This window comes from Geotrypetes seraphini, chromosome 6, assembly GCF_902459505.1.
Source record: "Geotrypetes seraphini chromosome 6, aGeoSer1.1, whole genome shotgun sequence".
Taxonomy (NCBI): domain Eukaryota; kingdom Metazoa; phylum Chordata; class Amphibia; order Gymnophiona; family Dermophiidae; genus Geotrypetes; species Geotrypetes seraphini.
The window spans coordinates 130,932,938-130,960,130 of NC_047089.1; the positions used below are offsets into that span (position 1 = coordinate 130,932,938).

The 27,193-nt window shown below is 44.9% G+C and overlaps 1 protein-coding gene across 3 annotated transcripts in view; it reads right to left on the reverse strand.

Moving 5' to 3' along the window:
- FARP1 (FERM, ARH/RhoGEF and pleckstrin domain protein 1) overlaps positions 1–27,193 on the reverse strand; it is a 541,848-nt gene that overhangs the window by 256,929 nt on the left and 257,726 nt on the right. For all 3 annotated transcript variants that reach the window (XM_033949732.1, XM_033949731.1, XM_033949733.1), the window contains 2 exons: positions 17,834–17,981; positions 2,552–2,647 (listed from right to left, as the gene is read on the reverse strand). In XM_033949732.1, coding sequence (XP_033805623.1) covers positions 2,552–2,647; positions 17,834–17,981 — 244 coding nt within the window. The remainder of the gene's footprint in view (positions 1–2,551; positions 2,648–17,833; positions 17,982–27,193) is intronic.

The following is a 27,193-nucleotide window of genomic DNA, read 5'->3' on the forward strand; positions in this document are numbered from 1 at the left end:
TGGCAACAAGCAAACAATTTCTTAAAGATTTTATCTATGAAGCAAATGGGCTCATTTGCAGACCGTGTTTAATTCTCGCAGGCGGAAAAAATATATAATGGTATATAAAGGGTCCTAAGCCCTGCAAACATTTGCACAGGAGGCCCGAAGAGAGAAAAATCAGATAAGGGTTAATAGTAGCAGGGGACTGAGGGAATAGAAGTAATGAAGGAAATTAAATGATTTGTCTGTAATCATTCACTCTTCCCTTTTCGCTGAGCACTCGCATCTACACTACAGCTGGAAACAAACAGAGCCAGATTATTAGCGCGTCAAAGCCCCCACATGCCCCCAGCCAGCACTGGCCAACGTGATCACCCACAGCCATCTTCCCTTCTCTGGCCAAAAATACAGTTGCCTGCCTCACATGCGAGGAGCAAAGCCAAGATGCAGAAAAAGGAGAATCGTGAGAGTCCGCCAGGCACCAGCAGGCGCTTGGAAATGATTTCCAGTTTCCCTCCCTCCAGCTGCCTATTGCCTATCACAAAGCCCACAGCGAGCAGCGCATTGTTGTGCAGGCGAGGGGCAAGGGGTGCCCGTGTGAGGTAGGAGCCTAAAGCAGGAGCGGCAGCGATTGGCCAGCAATAGGCAGCTTCTGCTCCTGCTTTAGGAGACCTGAAAGCACGGGGAGGAGGGTTGGTAACCCCGAATTGGAAGGCCGTTTTTTTTTTTTTTTAACGAATCAATTTGAATCGTGAATCGGGCAGCACTAATCTAGACAGTGCATGGACCATGATTTAATTCAGAGGCATGATAAGCAAAGAGCTCAGCTGTCCAACTCAGCTGGTGATGTCATTTCCTCATCTCCTAATACTTTTTTTTTTAACTACTTCACTATTTTTATAGTTCTCCATATACTTGTACTTTATTGGCAAGTCAAACAAATGGTAATTATTATGATTAAGAACAGTTTTCTAGTTATCTTTTCATTTTTGAATCTATTATGTCTATTATAACTATCAACTTTTGAAACTTGCCACTAGGGAGCCTTTATTAAGTCTGTGTGCATTATGAGAGGAGTTTTGGAAGAACTAGAGTATATTTTAACACAGACACCAAATTGTTTGTAGTCCTATCGATCTGAGTGTTCTGCTTGATGAGGATATTCTGATCTTCTCCTGCTTCCTCCTTTATAAGCACAAAGATTCATTCTATGTACAAATATGCCCTTCATAAATCTTTCTGGTAAGTCAGGGCTATGCAATCAGTTCAGGTCAGAAAGCAAGTTTTTTTCATGTGTTAATGGAAACATAAGAACATAAGAATTGCCGCTGCTGGGTCAGACCAGTGGTCCATCCTGCCCAGCAGTCCGCTCATGCAGCGGCCCCTAGGTCAAGACCAGTGCTCCAAATGAGTCCAGTCTCACCAGTTTAGCATGAACTTGTCCAACTTTGTCTTGAAACCCTGGAGGGTGTTTTCCCCTATAACAGACTCCGGAAGAGTGTACCAGTTTTCTACCACTCTCTGGGTGAAGAAGAATTTCCTTACGTTTGTACGGAATCTATCCCCTTTCAACTTTAGAGAGTGTCCTCTCTTTCTCCCTACCTTGGAGAGGGTGAACAGTGTCTTTCTCTCCTAAGTCTATTCCCTTTTGAATGTTTCGATCATGTCCCCTCGCAGTCTCCTCTTTTCAAGGGAGAAGAGGCCCAGCTTCTCCAATCTCTCACTGTACGGCAACTCCTCTATCCCCTTAACCTTTTTAGTCGCTCTTCTCTGGACCCTTTCGAGTAGTACCGTGCCTTTCTTCAGTGCTGGACGAAGTACTCCAGGTGAGAGTGCACCATGGCCCGGTACAGCGGCATGATAACCTTCTCTGATCCGTTTGTGATCCCCTTCTTTATCATTCCTAGCATTCTGTTCGCCCTTTTTGCTGCCGCAGCAGATGGCATCATGGACTTGTCGATCAGAACTTCCAAGTCCCTTTCCTGGGAGGTCTCTCCAAGTACCACCCCGGACATCCTGTAATCATGCAGGAGATTTTTGTTCCCGACATGTATCACTTTGCACTTATTTGCCATGTCGATGCCCATTTCTCGAGCTTGATTATGTCACATTGCAGATCTTCGCAATCCCCCTGTGTCTTCACTACTCTGTATAACTTCGTATCGTCCGCAAATTTAATCACCTTACTCGTCATACCAATGTCCAGATAGTATATAAAGATGTTGAAGAGCATGGGTCCAAGCACCGAGCCCTGTGGAACCCCGCTGGTGATGATCTTCCAGTCTGAGAATTGTCCATTCCAATTCTCCAGCCAGTTTTTAATCCATGTGAGTATTTCACTCTCGATTCCATGGTATGCAATTTTCCGAATTAGTCGTTCATGTGGAACTTTGTCGAATGCCTTCTGAAAATCCAGATGTAGCCTCTGAATCTTGACATACCAGCAAAACCTGTACCATCTAAAAATGCTTGTACTAAGTAAGCATAATCCCACAGTCAAATTATCATTTCATCTGCAGTGTGGGTTCATCATTCTAGCAAGTTTCTATCCTTCACGTTAAGCACTCACATTTGCATCGGGACGCAGTTTGATCAGGAAACGCTTCCTCTTGAAACTCAGTTTTCGAATTTTTGCCCAGTTGAAAGCATTGATTTTGGTGTGGCCCTGAAGAAAAAGTCAAAAAGAAAAATAACTATACCATTCTCCTAAACATATCATATTCTTAAGATACCATTAAATTGCTCACTGCTCACTTGGAGCCTGTAGTTTTGATGGGACGTTGCTGAAACATAGATACAGGACTTTAGCCATTCACGTCATTCTTTGCTTGTACTATGTTTTGAGAGAAAGACCACAAAAATACTGTCTTTCAGTAAATAAATTATTTTAGTGAAAGAATAATTTGGCACAACTGATCAAAAATTGATTATGGTTACAAGCCCAGGTATGGCTGTAGACCATTTTTATATTAACACTTCTCTATATTTCATTTTCTGTGAGCTATACTGAAATGCTGCTGTACGTTAAAAAAAAACAAAAAACAAAACCCCAGCACATAAAGAAATAAAATTAACAAGGCGTTCCCACTTAAAATTTATGATCAAACATGGCTTTATTTACCAAACTGGAATGCTGTATACGAAATGAGATACTGCAACGGACAATATGGGGTAATAAAAAAAAAAAAAAAAAAACACGTCTAAAAAGTGTCCTAAACGGCTACTTGGATGATCAAAAAGCCTGATCGTCCAAGTACCCATAACCAAAGCTGGTTTTTAGACGTATCTAAAAACAGCTTAGGCCTTTCCCCTGCCTCTAGACGCAGAGAGAGAAAAGAGGTGTGTTTAGAGGAGGGGAAAGGGCAGGCAGTAGGCGGGAGGTGGGCCCAGGCACCTTAGGCCCCACCTGTAGGCGGGCCTTTGGGAGGGCTGGGCCAATCCGGCCCCATTCTGCTGTGGGCTGCCTGCCGGACGGGTTTGGCACCCGTCTGTCCGGCCAACGTTAAAGAGGTACGGGGAAGGGGGGTGGGGGGGTCGTGGGGTCGGCCGGGGGGTCGCGGGTTGGCTGGGGGGGTCGATCGGGGGTTCTGGGGGGAGCGGACATTGGGGGGAGGGGGGTTCTTCGAGGGCAGGAGGGCCTGGGATCCCTCCTGCCCATAATGTAGTGTGGGGTGGGGGGTAGGGGGTCGCCGGGGCCAGGAGGGTTTGGGCTCCCTCCTGGCCCAATCGAGTAGCGGCGGGGGGAGGGGGTCACCAGGGCCAGGAGGGTTTGGGCTCCCTCTTGGCCAAATCGAGTAGCGGGGGGGTCGCCAGGGCCAGGAGGGCTTGGGCTCCCTCCTGGCCCAAGCCAGTTGTGGGGGGGTGGGGGTGGTCACTGGGGCCAGGAGAGCTTGGGCTCTCTCCTGGCCTGATGTTAATCGGCGGGGCAAGAGGGCTTGGGCTCCCTCTTGCCCAGATATCGTTGGGGGTGCCGCGGTTGGCCGGGGCAAGAGGGCTTGAGCTCCCTCTTGCCCCGATGTTGTCAGGAGGGGGGGGTCGTGTTTGACATGGCAGGAGGGCTTGGGCACCCTCCTGCCTGAATGGTTGTTGGGGGGGGGGGGGATTCTGTAACCGGTGTTGTTTTTGACAGACACCGGTTACAGTATCCAGCTTTTAGGCGAAGGACTGGCTCCTCCTTCGCCTAAAAGCCCTTCTGTTGGACGTTTGTGGCTTAGGCGTTTTTTTGTTTCATCATGGCTGAAAAGTATAGACATGATGTGGGTGTACTTTTAGACGTAGTGGTGATTGGGCGTTTAGGCAGAGGAGGGCCATAATCAAAACAAGGACATTTGTTTTGGTTATGGACACTTTCTCTGCTTCTGGGTTGAACGTTTAAGGACTTAGGCCAAAAGGGGACTTAGACGCTTTTTTTGATTATGCCCCTCCACTTGTTTCTCTTAAACCAGTGTCTCTAAATTCAGTCTCTTGGCCACATATAGCCAGTCAGAATATCAACAATAAATATGCATAAGATATTTTTGCATAAAACGGAGGAGGTACATGCAAATCTATATAGGCTGAGACCCACTCTCCTAAGCTAAGGCATGCAAATAACCCAAAGTGCATTCAAATTCAGCAATGTTTGCTGGCTATGCAAGATTACCAGGATGCAGTGTTAGATATTTTTGCCTAATTTCAAATCTCTGGCGCTGGACATGGGGATATAATTGGTAATTTGTGAAAACATTCTAAAGGTTGCCTTTTATAATAATTAGTGGTGGCGGGAGTTTAGTATGTGGGAAGGTATGTTTTGGGGGTAGAATGAAGGACAAGGGAAACTTTCTTAAAAAGAAATTAGGTTTTTACCTTGCTAATATCTTTTCCGGTAGATAGGTGTGTCTTTCTATACAGTAGGGTATTCTCCCCATGCTCGTGAGCCATGTAGAAGGAATCCATTCCAGGTTTTCAACTCCTTCTCCTCCAGAGGGCTTTGCTGCCCCCTTCATTTTGAATCAAAGTAGGTGATAGCCCTATATAGGAATACATATGAAGGAGGGATACGGGGAAATTCCCCAAACTACAAATCTGTTCTGCTCAGAAAGTATAACAAACATGTTAAACATATTAATTGAACAATCAAAACATCGAAATAACCACACCAATCAGAAACATTAATGGAGCTCAAACATTCCCTCAATGTGTTAAAGCAATAGATCATTCTTCATACCCTTGAGGTCTGACCGACATCAAAATCTCAGTTCTGACTTGAACTTCCTGATCGAAACAGTAGGCTGGCGGAGTAAATAACTGACAGGGCGGGGTTCCAGAATGATACACTATCTACCAGAAAAGATATTAGCAAGGTAAGAACCTAATCTCTTTTTCTAGTGCAATAGAAGCGTCATTCTGAACAGTAGGGACATACAAAAGCATTCCCTGAAATCTAGGGCTGGACCTCTGCACCTACTTGTAACACTAAGGACCCAAAGACAGAATCTTCCCATGCTGCCATGTTCACTCTGTAGAACATGTGAAGAGTGGACCAGGTCACTGTCCTACAAAATAGCCCAAGTTTTCACCTACAACGAGGCTGCATTTCTTATAAATGTGCTTTCAAGGAGACTGGTGATTGCTTGCCACTGGCAATATATGCTGACGAAATGGCCATTCGTATCCATCTTGAAACAGACTCCTTAGCTGCCAATCTACCATGTGTAGCCTGACTGGTGAGCACAAATAGATGGTCCGATAGTCAGAGCTCATTGGTGACCTCTAGATAACATAGAAGGACTATGCTCACATCCAGCTTTCTCAGAATCTGGTCTTTTTTCTTTGACTGTGTGGTCTGGATCACTAGCAATCTTACCTCTTGATTGATGTGAAATACCGAAAACACTTTTGGCAAAGAAAACTCCCACCTCGTGATCTTGAGGAAGGGCTCCCTGCATGACAGGGCCTACTGCTCCAAGACTCATCTCACTGACATAAAGAACACAAGGAAAACAGCTTTGAAGGTAATATTCAATAGGGACACCTCTTGAATAGGCTTATAAGAAGTTTAACTGAGGCCATGCAAAACCACGTTAAGGTTCCATGATGGAAATAGTTGTTTTACCAGTGGTCTGAGCCTTAGTGCCCCCTTTAGGAATCTGGCTATGTCTAGATGAGAAGCTAGGGGACCTTTGCATCCACAGGCTCTGAAACATGAGAGGCCCGCCACATGGACTCTCAGGATTGCCACTGTGAGGCTTTTGTCAAGATCTGCTTAGAGGAAAGCTAGCACCACTGCTATCAGAGCATTCAACGGCTCCACTTTCTCTTTCATGCACCAGTGCTGAAACATTTCCAATGCCTTAGAATCAGTGGAGACTGTCAAAGGCTTCTTGACTCTGAGGAGAGTAGCAATGACTAGCTCTGACTATCCATTACACTCTAATCCCGTGCACTCAAGAGCCATGTTGTAATACCATAGCAATTCGGATCTTCAGTGACCACTGGGTAGATTGGGCAAAATGGTAGAAACAATTATAAAAAATAAAATTGTGGAACACGTACACGAACATGATTTAATGAGATGGAGTCACCATGGGTTCAGCCGAAGGAGATCTTGCCTCACAAATTTGCTTGACTTTTTTGAAGGTGTGAACAAACATGTGGATAAAGGTGAGCCAATTGATATAGTGTATCTAGATTTTCAGAAAGCTTTTGATAAAATTCCTCACGAGAGGCTCCTGAGAAAATTAAAATGTCATGGATTAGGTGGCAAAGTTCAGTTGTGGATTAGGAATTGGTTATCGGATAGAAAACAGAGGGTAGGGTTAAATGGTCATTTTTCTCAATGGAGGAAAGTAAACAATGGAGTGCCGCAGGGGTCTGGTACTGAGACCGGTGCTATTTAACTTATTTATAAATGATCTGGAAATTGGAACGACGAGTGAGGTGATTAAATTTGCAGATGACACTAAACTGTTCAAAGTTGTTAAAATGAATGCAGATTGTGAAAAATTGCAAGCGGACCTTAGGAAATTGGAAGACTGGGCGTCCAAATGGCAGATGAAATTTAATGTGGACAAATACAAAGTGATGCACATTGGGAAGAATAACCTGAATCACAGTTATCGGATGTTAGGGTCAACCTTGGGGATTAGCACCCAAGAAAAGGATCTGGGTATCATCATAGACAATACGATGAAACCTTCCGCCCAATGTGTGGCAGTGGTTAAAAAAGCAAACAGGATGCTAGGAATTATTTTAAAATGGATGGTTAACAAGACTAAGAATATTATAATGCCCCTGTATCGCTCCATGGTGCGACCTCATCTGGAGTATTGCATTTAATTCTGGTCTCCTTATTTCAAGAAAGATATAGTGGTGCTAGAAAAAGTTCAAAGAAGAGCGACCAAGATGGTAAAGAGGATGGAATTCCTCTAGTATTAGGAAAGACAAATGGTTAGGGCTCTTCATTTTGGAAAAGAGATGGCTGAAGGGAGTTATGATTGAAGTCTACAAAATCCTGAGTGGAGTAGAAAGGGTACAAGTGGATCGATTTTTCACGCCATTAAAAATTACAAAAACTAGGGGACACTCGATGAAGTTACAGGGAAATACTTTTAAAACCAATAGAAGGAAATGTTTTTTCACTCAGAAAATAATTAAGCTCTGGAACACATTGCCAGAGGATGTGGTAAGAGTGGATAGCGTAGCTGGTTTTAAGAAAGGTTTGGACAAGTTCCTGGAGGAAAAGTCCATAGTCTGTTATTGAGAAAAACATGGGGGAAGCCACTGCTTGCTTGCCCTGTATCGGTAGCATGGAATATTGCTACTCCTTGGGTTTTGGCCAAGTACTAGTGACCTGGATTGGCCACCATGAGAACGGGCTACTGGGCTTGATGGACCATTGGTCTGACCCAGTAAGGCTGTTCTTATGTTCTTATGAATCTGCAGTATGAGACCCTGGTCCTCTGAAAACACACTAGGTCTGTGTACCATGGCCTGCATGGCTAATCCAGTGCTATGAGGATCATTTTTCCTGTGTGGTTTGCTATTCTGTTAAGTATTCACCGGTCATGGAGGAAACACATGCAAGAGCTCGTTCTTTGGTCATGGCTGGCTAGGGCATCCAGACATTGGCTTCCATGTTCAGATCTTCGAATGAAAAACTGGTCCACCTTCTTGATCCTCACCATAGCCATCAGATTGACAGCTGGCAGACCCCATCAAAGAACAATAGACTGAAATGCTGCTACAGACAAGTCAATGAAACCATCTGCGCAATGTGCGGTGGCGGCATAAAGGGCGAACAGAATGCTAGGAATGATTACGAAGGGGGATTATAAACAGACTGGAGAAGGTTATCATGCTGCTGTACCAGGCAATGGTGCGCCCCCACCTGGAATACTGTGTCCAACACTGGTCGCTGTACATGAAAAAGGACATAATACTGTTCGAGCCATGGAATCGAGGGTGAAATACTCACGTGGATTAAAAACTGGCTGAAGCATAGGAAAGAGAGAGTGGGGGTAAATGGACAATACTCGGACTGGAAGAGCATCACCAATGGGGTGCCGCAGGGCTCAGTGCTTGGTCCCATGCTCTTTAACATCTTTATAAATGATCTGGACATAGGTACGACGAACGAGGTGATTAAATTTGCGAATGAAGTTATTCAGAGTAGTGAAGACACAGGGGGATTGCGAAGATCTGCAAAGTGACATAATCAGGCTCGAGGAATGGGCATCGACATGGCAGATGAGGTTCAACGTGGATAAGTGTAAAGTGATGCATGTCGGTAACAAAAATCTCATGCACGAATACAGGATGTCTGGGGCAGTACTTGGAGAGATCTCCCAGGAAATAGACAAATCAATGAAGCCGTCCACGCAATGTGCAGTGGCAGCAAAAAGGGCAAACAGAATGCTAGGAATGATAAAGAAGGGGATCACGAACAGATCAGAGAAGGTTATCATGCCGCTGTACCGGGCAATGGTGCACCCTCACCTGGAATACTGCATCCAGCACTGGTCGCCGTACATGAAGAAGGACAGGGTCCAGAGAAGAGCGACTAAGATGGTTAAGGGGTTGGAGGAGCTGCCGTACAGCGAAAGATTAGAGAAACTGGGCCTCTACTCCCTCAAACAGAGGAGATTGAGAGGGGACATGATCGAAACATTCAAGGTACTGAAGGGAATAGACTTAGTAGATAAGGACAGGTTGTTCACCCTCTAGGGTAGGGAGAATAAAAGGACACTCTCTAAAGTTGAAAGGGGATAGATTCCGTACAAATGTAAGGGAGTTCTTCTTCACCCAGAGAGTGATAGAAAGCTGGAACGCTCTTCCGGAGGCTGTTATAGGGGAAAACACCCTCCAGGGATTCAAGACAAAGTTAGAAAAGTTCCTGCTGAACAAGAACGTGCGCTATTAGGGCTAGTCTCAGTTAGGGTGCTGGTCTTTGACCAGAGGGCCACCGGGTGAGCGGACTGCTGGGCATGATGGACCACTTGGCTAACCCAGCAGCGTCAATTCTTATGTTCTTATGAAAAGTTCCAGAGAAGAGCGACAAAAATGGTTAAGGGGCTGGAGGAGTTGCCATAGAGTGAGAGGCTAGAGAAACTGGGCCTCTTCTCCCTTGAAAAGAGGAGACTGAGAGGGGACATGATCGAAACATTCAAGATAATGAAGGGATTAGACTTAGTAGAGAAAGAGAAATTGTTGACCCTCTCCAAGATAGAGAGAACAAGAGGGCACTCTCTAAAGTTAAAAGGGGATAGATTCCATACAAATGTAAGGAAGTTCTTCTTCACCCAGAGTGGTAGAAATCTGGAACACTCTTCTGGAGGCTGTTATAGGGGAAAGCACCCTCCAGGGTTTCAAGTCAAGGTTAGACAAGTTCCTGCTGAACCAGAACATACGCAGGTAAGGCTAGACTCAAGTAGGGCACTGGTCTTTGACCTAAGGGCCGCTGCGTGATCAGACTGCTGGACATGGACCACTGGTCTGACCCAGCAGCGGCAGTTTTTATGTTCTCCTAGGTCAAAGATCTGCCTCCATAGTAACATAACATAGTAACATAGTAGATGACGGCAGATAAAGACCCGAATGGTCCATCCAGTCTGCCCAACCTGATTCAATTTACTTTTTTTTTTTTTTTCTTCTTAGCTATTTCTGGGCGAGAATCCAAAGCTTTACCCGGTACTGTGCTTGGGTTCCAACTGCCAAAATCTCTGTTAAGACTTACTCCAGCCTATCTACACCCTCCCAGCCATTGAAGCTCTCCCCTGCCCATCCTTCTCCAAACGGCCATACATAGACGCAGACCGTACAAGTCTGCCCAGTAACTGGCCTAGTTCAATCTTTAATATTATTTTCTGATTCTAAATCTTCTGTGTTCATCCCATGCTTCTTTGAACTCAGTCACAGTTTTACTCTCCACCACCTCTCTCGGGAGCGCATTCCAGGCATCCACCACCCTCTCCGTAAAGTAGAATTTCCTAACATTGCCCCTGAATCTACCACCCCTCAACCTCAAATTATGTCCTCTGGTTTTACCATTTTCCTTTCTCTGGAAAAGATTTTGTTCTACGTTAATACCCTTTAAGTATTTGAACGTCTGAATCATATCTCCCCTGTCTCTCCTTTCCTCTAGGGCAGGGGTGTCCAATGTCGGTCCTCGAGGGCCGCAATCCAGTCGGGTTTTCAGGATTTCCCCAATGAATATGCATGAGATCTATTAGCATACAATGAAAGCAGTGCATGCAAATAGACCTCATGTATATTCATTGGGGAAATCCTGAAAATCCGACTGGACTGCGGCCCTCGAGGACCGACATTGGACACCCCTGCTCTAGGGTATACATATTCAGGGCTTCCAGTCTCTCCTCATACGTCTTCTGGCGCAAGCCTCCTATCATTTTTGTCGCCCTCCTCTGGACCGCCTCAAGTCTTCTTACGTCTTTTGCCAAATACGGTCTCCAAAACTGAACACAATACTCCAAGTGGGGCCTAACCAATGACCTGTACAGGGGCATCAACACCTTCTTCCTTCTACTGACTACGCCTCTCTTTATACAGCCCAGAATCCTTCTGGCAGCAGCCACTGCCTTGTCACACTGTTTTTTTCGCCTTTAGATCTTCGGACACTATCACCCCAAGGTCCCTCTCCCCGTCCGTGCATATCAGCTTCTCTCCTCCCAGCATATACGGTTCCTTCCTATTATTAATCCCCAAATGCATTACTCTGCATTTCTTTGCATTGAATTTTAGTTGCCAGGCATTAGACCATTCCTCTAACTTTTGCAGATCCTTTTTCATATTTTCCACTCCCTCTTCGGCGTCTACTCTGTTACAAATCTTGGTATCATCTGCAAAAAGGCACACTTTTCCTTCTAACCCTTCAGCAATGTCACTTACATACATATTGAACAGGATTGGCCCCAGCACCGAACCCTGAGGGACTCCACTAGTCACCTTTCCTTCCTTCGAGCGACTTCCATTAACCACCACCCTCTGGCGTCTGTCCGACAGCCAGTTTCTGACCCAGTTCACCCACTTTGGGTCCTAACTTCAGCCCTTCAAGTTTGTTCAACAGCCTCCTATGAGGAACTGTATCAAAGGCTTTGCTGAAATCCAAGTAAATTACATCTAGCATATGTCCTCGATCCAGCTCTCTGGTCACCCAATCAAAAAATTCAATCAGGTTCATTTGGCACTTTTGTAAAGCCATGTTGCCTCGGATCCTGTAACCCATTAGATTCAAGGAAATACACTATCCTTTCTTTCAGCAACACTTCCATTATTTTTCCAACAACTGAAGTGAGGCTCACCGGCCTATAGTTTCCTGCTTCATCCCTGTGACCACTTTTATGAATAGGACCACATCCGCTCTCCTCCAATCCCCAGGAATCACTCCCGTCTCCAGAGATTTGTTGAACAAGTCTTTAATAGGACTCGCCAGAACCTCTCTGAGCTCCCTTAGTATCCTGGGATGGATCCCGTCTGGTCCCATCGCTTTGTCCACCTTCAGTTTTTCAAGTTGCTCATAAACACCCTCCTCCGTGAACGGCGCAGAATCTACTCCATTTTCTCGTGTAACTTTGCCAGACAATCTCGGTCATTCTCCAGGATTTTCTTCTGTGAACACAGAACAGAAGTATTTGTTTAGCACATTTGCTTTCTCCTCATCACTCTCCACATATTTGTTCCCAGCATCTTTTAGCCTAGCAATTCCATTTTTTATCTTCCTCCTTTCACTAATATATCTGAAAAAATTTTTATCTCCCTTTTTTACATTTTTAGCCATTTGTTCTTCCGCCTGTGCCTTCGCCAAATGTATCTCTCTCTTGGCTTCTTTCAGTTTCACCCTGTAGTCCTTTCTGCTCTCCTCTTCTTGGGTTTTTTTATATTTCATGAACGCCAACTCTTTCGCCTTTATTTTCTCAGCCACTAGGTTGGAGAACCATATCGGCTTCCTTTTTCTCTTGTTTTTATTGATTTTCTTCACATAAAGGTCCGTAGCCATTTTTATCGCTCCTTTCAGCTTAGACCACTGTCTTTCCACTTCTCTTATGTCCTCCCATCCTAACAGCTCTTTCTTCAGGTACTTTCCCATTGCATTAAAGTCCGTACGTTTGAAATCTAGGACTTTAAGTATCGTGCGGCCGCTCTCCACTTTAGCCGTTATATCAAACCAAACCGTTTGATGATCGCTACTACCCAGGTGAGCACCCACTCGAACATTAGAGATACTCTCTCCATTTGTGAGGACCAGATCCAATATCGCTTTTTCCCTTGTAGGTTCCGTCACCATTTGTCTGAGCAGAGCCTCTTGAAAGGCATCCACAATCTCCCTACTTCTTTCCGATTCCGCAGACGGAACATTCCAGTCCGCATCCGGCAGGTTGAAATCTCCCAACAGCAGAACCTCCTCTTTCCTTCCAAACTTTTGGATATCCACAATCAGATCCTTATCAATTTGCTGCGATTGAGTCGGAAGTCTGTAGACTACACCCACGTAGATAGAAGTTCCATCTTCTCTTTTCAGAGCAATCCATATCGCTTCTTCCTCTCCCCAGGTCCCTTGCATTTCGGTCGCTTGGATATTGATCTTTACATAGAGAGCTACTCCTCCACCTTTATGACCATCTCTGTCCTTCCTAAAAAGATTATATCCCGGTATGTTTGCATCCCATCCATGTGATTCACTGAACCATGTCTCTGTGATAGCAACAATATCTAGATCTGCCTCTAATATCAGGGCTTGCAGATCATGAACTTTGTTGCTTAGACTGCGAGCATTTGTGGTCATCGCTTTCCAGCTATTTTTCAGCGATAATCTCCTTTTTCGTATGGATTTTTGTGTCGTTTCACTTTCCGTTGCAATACTAAGAAATGAGTTGCTGATATTGCTTATGTTGCAGCCTTTACTACTATCACATCTTTTCTTTTGTCGGGGTAATCGGCCTAGACATTGTCGGGGTAATCCAGAGGTAATCGGCCTATACATTGTCCACTCCCACTACATGTGCCACATAGATCACCTGTAGATATAAGCTCTACCCACCAGAACAATAAGTGGGCTTCCAGGCTCAGCTGAATACTCTTGGTGCCTTATTGGTGATTAGGCAGACAAACAGAAGAACACCTTGCTTTTTTTTTGTTTGACTGCCTTCTTGGTGATTGACATATGTGTGACATATGCCACAGTTGTAGCATTGTCTGAGAAGACTCGTACTACATGTCCTTCCAGACTCTTCTCCTGCTTTTGTAATAGCAATCGAATGGCCCAAAGCTCCAGTCTGTTGATGGACCATTTTCTCTGAGAGGTCGACCATCATCCTGTTTCAATAGTCTCCCTAGCTGAACAGGTTGGCATCTATTGCGAGAATCATCCATAAAGTTATTCATAGGGGCATGCCCTGTAATATCAACTGTGGACAGAGCCAACAACTCATACTGCAGCGGGATTCTGGAGTCCACAGGACAGTCATTTGAAGGGAGTCAGTTTGTGGGGACCACCAAGACAGTAGTGCATTCTGGAGAGGAAGCATGTGAGCCTTTGCTCAAGGGACCACATCTATAGTGACTGCCATGGAGCCTAGTACTTGGAGATAGTGTCATGCAGACAGAGTTGGCTTGGTCATTATGTCCATTATCTGAGTACAGAGCTTCTGTCTGCGTGCTTGTGGAAGATAGACTTGGCCTTCTGCTGTGTTGAATAGTACTCCCTGGTATTCCAGGGATTGGCACAGAACCAGTGGCTCTTTCAAAAATTCACTATCCAGCCCAGGCTCTGCAAGACCTGGGCCATTGCTTGTTGCACTTCAAATAACGATGGAGCTCTGATCAGCCAGTCATCCAGATATGGAAGCACTTGCAATTCTGCGCTGCTACCACTGCCATCACCTTGGTGAATGTGTGGGGTATTACCAATGTGGGGTGTTGCCAACCCATACTGAAATGCCGAAAACTGATAATGTCTCTTCATTGAATGGAATCTCCTGTGTTCCAGAAATATGGGAACATGTAGCTAGACTCAAATCTAGGGAAGCTAGAAATTACCTGGGAACATCACTGCAATGATTAACTGCATGATTACCTGCAAAAGCATGGAACCTTAAGGGCCCCGTTGACATGTGTAAGATCTAGAATGGGTCACCAGTCCTGAGCCTTTCTTGGGCACTATGAATTATATGGAGTATTTGTCCATGTCTGATTCTTCTGGTGGCACTGGCTCTATGGCCTGAATTTGTACAAATCTCTGTACTGTTGCTAAGACTCTGCATTACTTTTCTTGGCACCCCACTGGAAAGTCCACAGGGAGGGGATAGGCGAATTCAAGCGTGTACCCTCCCTGAATGATCTCCAGTACCTAGTGGTCTGAAGAGATCTGCTCCCAGACCTCCGCATACACCGAGAGCCTTCCTTCTATCTTCAGGGGGAAGACTTTGGTCCCGGCATCATTGCGCCTTCTTGGAGGTTGAAAAGGGACAAGGACCAGAAGCTCGGCTTTGCCTAGGTCCTGTGAATCTCTGTATTGTTTCCTGATAGGAGGCTCCTCCTGAGTACTGTAGAAAGCACCTGGAATTATGAAAATTAGACCTCCCAGAACCTCTAGAGGTTTACGGTCTGCTGTCTAGCAGAGATTTTGGCTGGCGATCTGCCATGATGGACAACAAATTATCCAGACCCTTTCTAAAACCTGGAATTATGAAAATTAGAAATTAGACCTCCCAGAAACTCTAGAGCAGGGGTGTCCAACCTTTTGGCTTCCCTGGGCTGCATTGGCCCAAAAAAATGTTTCTGGGGCTGCGCAAATGCTGCAGCAAGACAGAGGAGGGAGCCAGCAAGACGGTAAACACTGGGAGCGGAGGGGGGGGGGGAGCAGCAGAGGAAAACACTGCATTGCCCTCGACTGGGGCCGCACAAAATACTTCACAGGGCTGCATGTGGCCCTCGGGCCACAGGTTGGACACCCCTGCGCTAGAGTTTCACGGTCTGCTGTCCCGCAGAGATTTTGACTGGCAATCTGCCATGCTGGCCAACAGATCATCCAGACCCTTTCTAAACAACATCTGTCCTTTGAAAAGAAGTCTGCTGGTAGCCTTGGAGATGTAATCTCCCATACATTGCCTGATCCAGAGCATTTTGTGGGCTGAAATGGAATAAACTGAGATTTTGCTCATGACAGATGATGTCATATAGAACATCAGCTACATAATCCATCCCTGCTAGCATAAGCTGGGGCAAAGGCTTGTCCTCTGCCAGGGTGAGCCCACACATCTTGGTATGACAAGCGCGTGCCACAAAGGAAGCTGCTGCAGCTGCTTTGATCCCTAAGGCCAAAGCTTCAAACTGACTTTTTAGGACCACATCCACTCTGCAATCCTACGTATCCTTTTATACTATGCTTCCCTCACTTGACAGAGATATGTGCTTGGTTAACTGAGCAACCAAGGAATCCACCTTAGACTGAGTGAACATTTGTTGACACTAATGTGTCATAGGATAAAGCCTAGATATTGTTTTGGCTATTTTTAAAGAGCCCTCAGGAGCATCCCAGTACTCTGTAACTATAACACTCGTATTAGGATGCCAGGGAAAAGACAAGGGCTGCACTCTCACTCCACTCAGGATAGAACACTGAGTGGAAAGGGCCTGCTGGAAGTCTAACTGTAACTCCAGCAAGGAGTCGGTAACTGCAAGGAGTCTACTAGTGCTGAAGCCTTGAACAGCTGGTGTACTATGGGATCATCCCCTTGGTCGACGGCTACCACTGCTTCTTGCATACATGCTCCTGTTTGCGACTCTGTATCTCCCAGCAGGGAAGACTCGCTCTGTGACAGCAAGGGCATGAAGATTGATCCCTTGCCTTCCAAGTCTTTGTCAGTAAGGTCCACAGGATCCTGGTCAGCTGCTGCCAATGATCCTGATGTGCCCTGGGAAACCAAGCCCCCTTGCATGACCCCTGACTCACTGCCAGACTTTATATGAGGATCCCGGCTATCCAAATAAGCTCTCCACATCAACTTAACAAATTCAGGAGAAAAGGCTTTACTAGGCATCACCTTATGTCTTTTGCGTTCCACGGCTTCCATGCTCTTATGCCACTGTTCTGGGACTCCAGGAGGGATTGTCTCTCGGTAGACAGGTTCCCCAGAGATTCCTCAGCACTAGAGACAAAAGGAGAGGCTAATCCAAATGTTCCCACCTTCCCTTCACATGCTGCAAGGCATGTGGCCAAGAGCATTCTTCTGGTGCCCATCCTGCAAAAAACTGGTATGAATTAGGGGTGAAAGAGCCTGAGGACTCCATCCCGGTCAGGTTTGAGGCAAAACGAGGTGATCTGATGGATCTGGAGAATTTAAAAATAAATAAATATATCAGGACGCCAAGATGGCTGCCATGGCATTTTGGTACCAAAAAAAAAGCTCAAACAACTTAACTAAAAGTTTTAAAAAAAATCTCAGAAAACAAGGATTTTAGAAGTGGGGGGACCCTAGAGGATGTGGCAGAAAGGTTTTTCAACCCCCCCCCACCCCCCATTTTGCCCATAGGATGAGGAGCTCCGCTGAGTCCCCTGCAGATGCCTAACAGCCTGGGCTCAAGCCCCTGCTATTCAGTAGGTGAGTTAAGCTACCAGGGATACGGACCTCGAGCTCTACAAAGTTTTCTGCAGATTGGACAAACAGGTCCCCAAAGAATTAACCTGCCAGCTGCAGACCCAAGTCTGCTTCTTCACTATTCAGGCAGAGCTTTCCCCTGCACTGGGGAGCTCTGGTGCACTAAGCTGCAAAAACTGCAAAAAATACCCCCCAAAAATAAAGAAATATATCGAGTAGATCAGAAAGATACCTTCATGTGCAAAAGGAAAACTTGAAGGGGACAGCAGAGCCTTCTGGAGAAGAAGGAGGAGGAGTTGAAAACCTGGAATGGATTCCTTTCTGCACAGCTCGTAAGCATGGGAAGAATACCCTGCTGTCCAGAATAACACACCTATTGCACTAGAAACCATTATTAGAATGGTAGCCTAGAGCCAAGGCAGGTGCAACCATGTGCATGAACTCTCTTTGGGAACGCCCATACCTAGCCATTCTGTCCCTGCTCTTCCTAAATGCCACCTCTGGGAATATCTATGTGTGGCATGCATTATGTGTGGCATGTATGTCTATATATACACTTGCATTATGTGTGGCATGCATTATATGTGGCATGTTGTGTATATATACTCTTGCAATTTTTTAATGGCCATTTTACAAATGTAAAACATGCCTTAAACACAGAAAATGATTTTTAAATTACCCCATATCATGCATATTGATTATTTGTTGAGTAACGAGAGATCACTGAAGTGCTTGCAGTGGACTAAGACAGTTCCCACCTGAAACACCAGAATGCCCGTGTTGGCAACAGCTAGGTTGATCTTGGTCCCTTCCCTGTCCTTTGCTGGGTGCAGTCGGATTCCATACATCTCCAGGCGACGGGCAACCTCCAACAACTGGAAATCAGATTCTGCAGGTGTCTGACCACTTGGAAGCAAGACAGCATATTTATAAAAGTGTAAATGAATAGAACATTTGTTCATTATATGTACTGCACTTTTAGTCACATCTTCTAAAGGAACAACATTTAGACAGAAGTACATTTTAACATACTGTATTAACAAAGTAGCAGAACAAAAATATTTTGGACCCCAATATAGACCACTCCTTCCACTGTCAGCCATGAGTTCCCACAGCAAAGGGAGGGGTCACTCCTTTTCAGTCTTCAATGATGACTTACATGAGACAGAGGGCTTGAGCCCTGTTAATTTGAGCCTGGCAATCTTAGTGGGGCCCCCTGTACTGTTTGAGCCCTGGTTTAATTGCATTGATAATACAATGCAATATTTATTTATATACCGCAAATACCTCAACAAAGTTCATTGCGTTTTAACATTAATAAGAAGTGGAGATAATGTCCAGAATTACAATCTTAAAATCAACATTAACACCATCTTTTACAAAGCCATGTGGCAAAAGCCCCAAAGCCCTTTAAATCCCTATGGGCTTTGGGGCTAGCATGCTGCTAACATGGCTTTGTAAAAGGGGAGATAAATTTGCTACTACTTTAACACATGTTCATTAAATAAGTAAGCTTTCAAAGTCTTTTAAAAACTTTTATAATTATTATCAGAAGTTAATTGGACTGGTAAATTTTTCCAAAGTTTTACAGCTTGATAAGCATCAGTGGAGGAAAATAATCTGGCATACTTTATTCCTCTAACCTCTGGAAATCGAAATGGAGAATTCTGTCTTAAGCCAAGTAATCCAGCTACATAATAGCATGGCAAGAGAGACATATATAACTGTGCTTCACCTTGATATATCAAACAACATGCATAAAAATTTAAATCGTATTCTGATTTCCACAGGAAGCCAATGAAGCTTTATCAAATATGATGTAATTCTTTTGCCTTTTTTCAATCCAAAGATTAACCAAATTACAGTATTTTGTAAGGTTTAAAATTTACGTAAAATAGATTTTGGACAATCCAAATAAAAAGAGATTATGTCCTTACCCTGGTAAGTTCTTTTCCAGTAGACAGGTGAGACATTCTAGATAAGCAGGTTGTGTTCCAAAGGCCGTGTGCCATATGTAGAAGGAATCCACGTATCCATGAAATAGTAGCCTTGGAAGCAACAGCGCCCCGCTTAAACGAATGAGGCAGCACAAAAAGATGGTCAGAGAGACTAAACTCATTAGTGACCTCCAGATAATGTAAAAAGAACTCTGCAGACATCTAATTTTCACAACATGCGGTTCTGCATCTTAGAACCCATAGGCTTGAAAACAGGCAAACACACTTCCTAATTAACATAATTAACATGGAAGGCCAACACCACCTTCAGTAGAAATGAAGGAACCATGTGGAGAGAGATTTCTGTCTCTGAGATCCTCAAGAATAGTCCTCTACAAGATAGAGCTTGGAGTTCTTAAACACATCTAGCTGAGGTAATGGTGACCAGAAAAACTGCCTTCGGCATCAGGTCCAAGAGAGAAGCATCTTTTAGAGGCTCAGACAGAGCCTTGGTGAGACCAGGCTCAAATGGAGCCTTGGTGAGGTCAGACAAAACCAAGTTAAGGCCCCACAAAGGGAATGGCAGATTGATGGGAAGTTTAATGAAATCTGGTCCCATCAGGGTGAGACGCCAGGGAAGGACTACGGTCTTAGGTTCTGAAACAAGAGAGCCCAAAACCACAATGAGCCCTTTATCAAGGCCAGCCTGAAGAAAGGCAAGCACCATGGAAATAGGAGAATACGGCTCCACACTTTCTTGGTCACACCAATGTTGGAGAGTCTTCCAAGCCTTAGCATAGGCAGACATAGTATACAACTTTCTAGATTTAAGAAGAGTAGAAATGACTACATCAGAATATCCTGTGCGCGCTAACGCTTTGCGCTCAATAGCCATGCCATAAGAGCAAAGAGCAAAAAAAGTGGGGAAGGGGACACTGCATATCAGCCTTAGGGTCAATCAATTTATTAAATACAAATGAACAATCATAACATATTATTTTATGTATATGGTTTGATTCTTCATTTGTATTTAATAAATTGATTGACCCTAAGGCTGATGTGCAGTGTTCCTTCCCCACTTTTTTTTGTGTTCTGTATCTTTATATGTTGGGTTTTCCTTTATGTTGTGGTAAGAGCAAAGCGACCAGGATCCTCCAGACAGACTGGACCCTGAGAGAGAAGGTCCAGAACAGCCTGCAACCGAAGGCTGCAAGCTATGCGAAGACACATCAGATCTGTATACCACAGTCTGCAAGGCCAGTATGGAGCCACTAGAATGACCCTTCCCGGATGAGTCGCAGTCTGGCAGACAACCCAACCTATCATGGGCCAGGGAGGAAAAACGTACTGCCGGGCTTGGATCTGTGACTGAAGAATCGAGTCACCTTCTTGTTCTGTGCCATGCCCATGAGGTCAAAGTAGGGCTGACCCCAGCATCGCACAATGGCTCGGTACGCCCCTAAGGACAGCTCTCATTCGCACGGATCCAAACTCCGACTGCTGAGGAAGTCTGCTTGAGCATTGCTGACTTCCACCACATGTGCTGCTAAAACACTTGGAGGTGACGTTCCGCCCACAGAAAGAGAAGGCGGGACTCTTGAGCTGGAGAGGTGCTCTTGGTTTCTCCCTGGCAAATGACATCGGCTACTGCCTTTGCATTGTTTCTTTTATTTTAGACTTCCATTGTAAACCATTTATGTACTTGTTGATCAAATGGTATATCAAAAAACAAATAAACTTGGAAGACACTGACCGCTTGACCCTCCAGAATCTTCTGGAATTGAACCAGAGCCAGCTAAATGGCCCTCAGCTCCAGCCGGATGATCGACCATATCCTCTGGGAGAGAGTCCAACACCCCTGAATGGGACGACAATTGGAGTGGGCTCCACAGCCCCGAAAACTGCATCTGTCGTCACCATGACCCAGGAGGCAATCCGCAGCAGCACGCCCCTGCAGAGCATCTGAGGGAGAAGCGAAAAAACAGTGTGAAAAGGCAGTGGCTGCTGCCAGAAGGATGCTGGGCTGTATAAAGAGAGGCGTAGTCAGTAGAAGGTGTTGATGCCCCTGTACAGGTCATTGGTAAGGCCCCACTTGGAGTATTGTGTTCAGTTTTGGAGACCATATCTGGCGAAGGACATAAGAAGACTTGAGGCGGTCCAGAGGAGGGCGACGAAAATGATAGGAGGCTTGCGCCAGAAGATGTATGAGGAGAGACTGGAAGCCCTGAATATGTATACCCTAGAGGAAAGGAGAGACAGGGGAGATATGATTCAGAAGTTCAAATACTTGAAGGGTATTAACGTAGAACAAAATCTTTTCCAGAGAAAGGAAAATGGTAAAACCAGAGGACATAATTTGAGGTTGAGGGCTGGTAGATTCAGGGGCAATGTTAGGAAATTCTACTTTACGGAGAGGGTAGTGGATGCTTGGAATGCGCTCCTGAGAGAGATGGTGGAGAGTAAAACTGTGACTGAGTTCAAAGAAGCGTGGGATGAACACAGAGGATTTAGAATCAGAAAATAATATTAAATATTGAACTAAGGCCAGTACTGGGCAGACTTGCACGGTCTGTGTCTGTATATGGCCGTTTGGTGGAGGATGGGCTGGGGAGGGCTTCAATGGCTGGGAGGGTGTAGATGGGCTGGAGTAAGTCTTAACAGAGATTCCGGCAGTTGGAATCCAAGCACAGTACCGGGTAAAGCTTTGGATTCTTGCCCAGAAATAGCTAAGAAAAAAAAATTAAATTTAAATTGAATCAGGTTGGGCAGACTGGATGGACCATTCGGGTCTTTATCTGCCGTCATCTACTATGTTAAGCCACCAAGCCATGCTTCCCTGAGCCTTCAGAGTCCAGGAAGACAGGTCAGTAACATATCTTTGTGCGGAGCCCAGCAAGAGAACAAGGCACACTGGAGAGGACGCATGTGTGCCCTTGCCCAAGGGACTACATCCAACATGGCTGCCAAGGACCCTAGGACCTGCAGATAGTCCCACACTGATGGAGCTGGTTTCTCCAGAAGAGAAGAAATTTGAGAACACAGCTTCTGTCTGTGTGCCTCTGGAAGATAGACACGTTCCGCTGCCATGTCGAACAGAACATCCAGATATCCCAGAGACTGCATAGGTGTCAGACTGCTCTTTCTGTAGTTCACAATCCAACCCAGGTCCTCCAGAACTTGGATCACCTGATCCACAGTGCATTGAACTTCTGCCAACAAGGGAGTTCTGAGGAGCCAGTAATCCAAGTAAGGGTATACTTGCAGACTCAAGTTCTGGAAATAAGCTGCCACGACCACCATCACCTTGGTGAAGGTTCAGGGAGCTGTTGCCAGCCCAAAGGGCAGAGCCGAGAACTGGTAATGATATTCCAAAACATGAAACTAAGTATTTGTGGTGAATCAGAAACATTGGAATGTGCAATTAAGCTTCCAAAAAATTCAGAGAGGCGTGGAACTCTCCTGGGGCCACGGCTGCAATCACAGAGCGCACGGTCTTCTATACGTAAATGTGGAACCCTGAGAACTACATTTACATGCTGAAGATTCAGAATAGGCCTCTAATCATCGGAGCCTTACTTTGGTAAAGTATATGGAGTATCTGCTTGAGCTTGAGAGATCGGGCAGCACTGACTCTATAGCTTGAATATCCAACAAAGATGGTACAGTGGCTTGCATCCTGTGCGCCTTGTCCGGCTATCCTGCAGGAGAGTCCACAAACCAATCCGTCAGAAGCCAGGAAAATTCTAACTTGTAGTCCGACCGAATAATGTCCAAGACCCATTGGTTGGACAAAATGCAAACCCAGGCTGACAGGAAAGCTGAGAGCCTGCCCCTGATAGTAGAGGCATCATTGCGCCTTTTTGGCGAAGGGAACGGAATCAAAGGCTGAGGGCTGGGATCACCTGTAGCCAGAGAACCGCTGCCGAGAACTCTGGGAAAATCAGAGACGTGTTACTCACATATGGGAGAGAATGCCTAGAGCCATGAAAATTAGAGTGTCCAGCACTTCTAGAGGGCCTGGGTTGGCTATCGGAAAGGGTCTTAGGGCAGGTGAAATACTCACGTAGATTAAAAATTGGCTAGCGGATAGGAAACAGAGTGGGGGTAATGGACAATACTCGGACTGGAAGAACATCACCAGCGGGGTGCCACAGGGCTTGGTGTTTGGACCCATGCTCTTCAACATATTCATATACGATCTGGAAACTGGTACGAGTGAGGTGATTAAATTTGCAGACAATACAAAGTTATTCAGAGTAGTGAAGACGCAGGGGGATTGCAAAGATCTGCAATGCGACATAACCATGCTCAAGAAATGGGAAGCGTGGATAACTGTAAGGTGATGCATGTCAGTAACAAAAATCTCACACACGAATACAAGATGTCCAAGGCGGTACTTAGAGAGACCCCCCCAGGAAAGAGACTTGGGAGTACTAGTCGAAAAATCAATGAAGCCATCTGTGCAATGCGCAGCGGCAGTGAAAAGGGCGAACAGAATGCTAAGAATGATTAATAAAGGGATCACGAACAGATCGGAGAAGGTTATCATGCCACTGTACCGGGCCATGATAACCCTCACCTGGAATATTGCGTCCAGCACTGGTCGCTGTACATGAAGAAAGACAAAGTACTATTCGAAAGGGTCCAGAGAAGAGCGACTAAAATGGTTAAGAGGCTGGAAGAGTTGCCGTATAATGAGAGATTAAAGAAACTGGGCTTCTTCTCCCTTGAAAAGAGGAGACTGAGTGGGGACATGAACGAGATATTCAAGATAATGAAGGGAATAGACTTAGTAGATAAGGACAGGTTGTTCACCCTCTCCAACGTGGGGAGAATGAGAGGGCACTCTCTAAAGTTAAAAGGGGATAGATTTCGTACAAATGCAAGGAAGTTCTTCTTCACCTGGAGAGTGGCGGAGAACTGGAATGCTCTTCCAGAGTCTGTTATAGGGGGAATCATCCTCCAGGTATTAATGACAAGGCTAGACAAGTTTCTGCTGAACTGGAATGTAAGCAGGTGAGGCTGGTCTCGGTAGGGCACTAGTCTTTGACCTGGGGGCTGCCATGTGAGCAGACTGTTGGGCACAATGGATCACTGGTCTGACCCAGCAGCAGCAATTCTTATGTTCTAAGTAGCCTTGGAAGTGAAATCACCAGCGCATTGTCTTATCCAGAGCATCCTGCGAGCAGAAATGGAGTACACCGACACTTTAGCCAGAGCTTGCATAAAAGATCATATAAAGCATCAGCAAAATAATCACCCCAGCCAAAAGGAGTTGAGGAGGAGGATCAACAGCCCCTCAAAGTCTAAAACTCGACTAATATAATTGGCTCTCATCTTCTGTAAATAGGATCCTTTCCGCACACTGAAGGCTTTATTATTATTACAGTTCAACAGGTTTCAATACAACTCAAGAGTTGTGTATAATTTCTTCTTACGAGGAAATTACCTCAGATCTCCTGTGCTTACAATGAATATTCATTGATATAGCTATTGCAGGTCAGGTTCTCATTCATTGGCCCAAATCCTCTGCTATAGTTCTATGTGTTATTCATTCCATATCTTTATGATGTAAAGTGCGCTAGTGCAGTAATTCACTTTAATGTTATTATGCCTGACGGGTCCCGTTTCGCCAAATTTACTTGGCTTCCTCGGGGGTCATTATCTGAAAACTGCAAAAATATGACTACAGTTAGTAAATGTGAAATAAATTACTTCAAATCTCAAGTCTCAAGTTACAAGCTCTTAGAATAATGTTGTACTCACTGCATTTAGCTACAGCATAACTTTATTATTATTACACCTATTGTTAAGAACCCTAAAGAATCTATATCTATAGTGTATAACTATAGGCCGATTGCCTCAAATCCATTTTTTATTAAAATAATGGAAGGATGACGGGGTGGCAGTTTGTTCTACTTTGGTGTCGGTGCTGTGCAAGACCACTTCTGTGTTTGTAAGTCCCAAAGATATATCACGGATACATGGGAAGCTGGGGTCATGAACTACATAAAGACCTTAGCCATTGAGGCATTTTGCGGGCCTTGCGGGGGGGGGGGATCCCTAGGTTGATAACGGGAGCGCTGTTTAGAGAGTGGTATATAGGGCCTATTATACTCAGGTCCAATTGCATAAAATTGGGGGTATTGACTCAACCCTCTGAAAAGTGGCCGGGATCCCAATACTTTTGCTTATTCTTTTTGGGATGGTTGGACTGTACAAGCTTTTTGGAAGTCCATTGTCCATTACTTACAGGGACTGTTTTTCAGTCACATTACAGGTACTGTGGAGCAATTAGTTCTGGGGCTTTCCGTGGCCTCCCTAAGAGGGGTCCTCAATGGTGTCGTAAGGTATGTCTTCTTGCTCGCAAATGCATTCTGCAATCCTGGACTGTTTTTGAACCTCCCTATTTTTAGAGTTGGAGATCTTAGGTGCATAACTTGGCCTCCTGGGAGGTGGTAGGTCACTCTCATAGGCGGCAAAGTTTCCTGCTCATTTGGGGAGCTTATTTGGCTTCCTTATCACCTAGAGTTCGTAGTCTCCTTTTGAATCCTCTTGCTTAGCTCTCATGATGTGCACTGCACTTACTCCCAGGATCAGTCACTGCAGGCATAAATATATAAATATATATATATAAATATATAAATAAATTTTTTCCCTTGCTGGGGGATGCTTTTGGCGGCTGCCCAAGGGCCACAAGAGTATGGGCCTTTAGAACGTTTGAGACCTGTTGGTCGTTTTCTGAATACTTTTCTAAAAGGCGCATTTGGGGACCAGGATGGTTAGGGTTGGGATAGCTGGGTGGTGGATTTTCATGTACTGTGAACCTTGTTATCTTTTGCATTCACAAAAAAACCAGATTTGAACATAAAATAATGGAAGGATTGGTTCAACTGTACTTATCAAATTTCCTTGAGCAATATATGTTGTTACATGATTCGCAATCTGGCTTTCGTTCTCAATTTAGTACTGAAATTGTTATGGCTGCGATCCTGGACTATCTCCACAATCTATTCAGTAATAGCAGCAACACACTTATATTGTAGTTTGACTTAAGTAGCGCCTTTGATTTGGTTGACCACAATAAACTCTTGGAATGCCTAGATGGAATTGGCATTCATGGTAGACCATGAGAAAATGATGCAATGCTTAGACGCCATCGGTATCAGAGCTGAGGTACTGAACTGGTTTCGTGGCTTCCTCACATCCCGTTCTTACCAGGTACGCTTTAACAACGATCACTCCGACACCTGGAGCAACTCATCCGGAATGCCACAAGGGTCACTGCTTTCCCCACTGCTTTTCAATATCTACATGTCCTCATTAGGTGTGAAACTAACCCAACTAGGAATAAAACTATTCAGCTACGCAGATGACTTTACGATCATCATCCCATTCGCCAACTCTATTTCGGAAACCATTCCCAAGGCATCCGATGCCATAAATGAGATGGAACAATGGATGACAGATTTCAAGCTCAAACTCAACCCAGAAAAAACTAAATTCTTCGTTGCCTCTCACCCGCTTGACAATAAAACCCCATTATGCATCAATAAACTAAACTACCCTATCCATCCCACCATGAAGATACTAGGTGTTACTCTAGACCAATGCCTAACAATGAAGGAACAAGTGGATTCCCTATTCAGAAAATGTTTCCTTACTCTCTGGAAACTCAGAACCATTAAATCATACTTCGATACGTCAACATTCAGAATCCTAGTGCAATCCCTCATACTGAGTCAACTTGACTACTGCAACATTGCCTATCTAGCAATCTCACAAAAGAATATGAGATGTCTCCAAATAATGCAAAATGCTGCAGTCAGACTTATCTTCGGGCTGAAGAAATTCAACCACGTTTCACTCTACTATCGGCAGCTGCACTGGCTACCAACGGAAGCCCGAGTAAGGTTTAAATTTGCCTGCCTCTGCTTCAAAGTACTATACGGCCTTACCCCCAAGTACATAACGGACCTTTTCTCATTTTCTAATAACAAACTCAAGAGAAACACACACTCAAAATTCATTTCCCCTCCAGTTAGAGGCTGCAAAATGAAAAACACCACGAACACCTTCTCTCTCACCAAGCAGCCCTATGGGGCAAAGACCTAGACCAACTGCTTTCGCCCACTACTTACGGGGAATTTAGGAAACGCCTAAAAACATACCTTTTCCAGA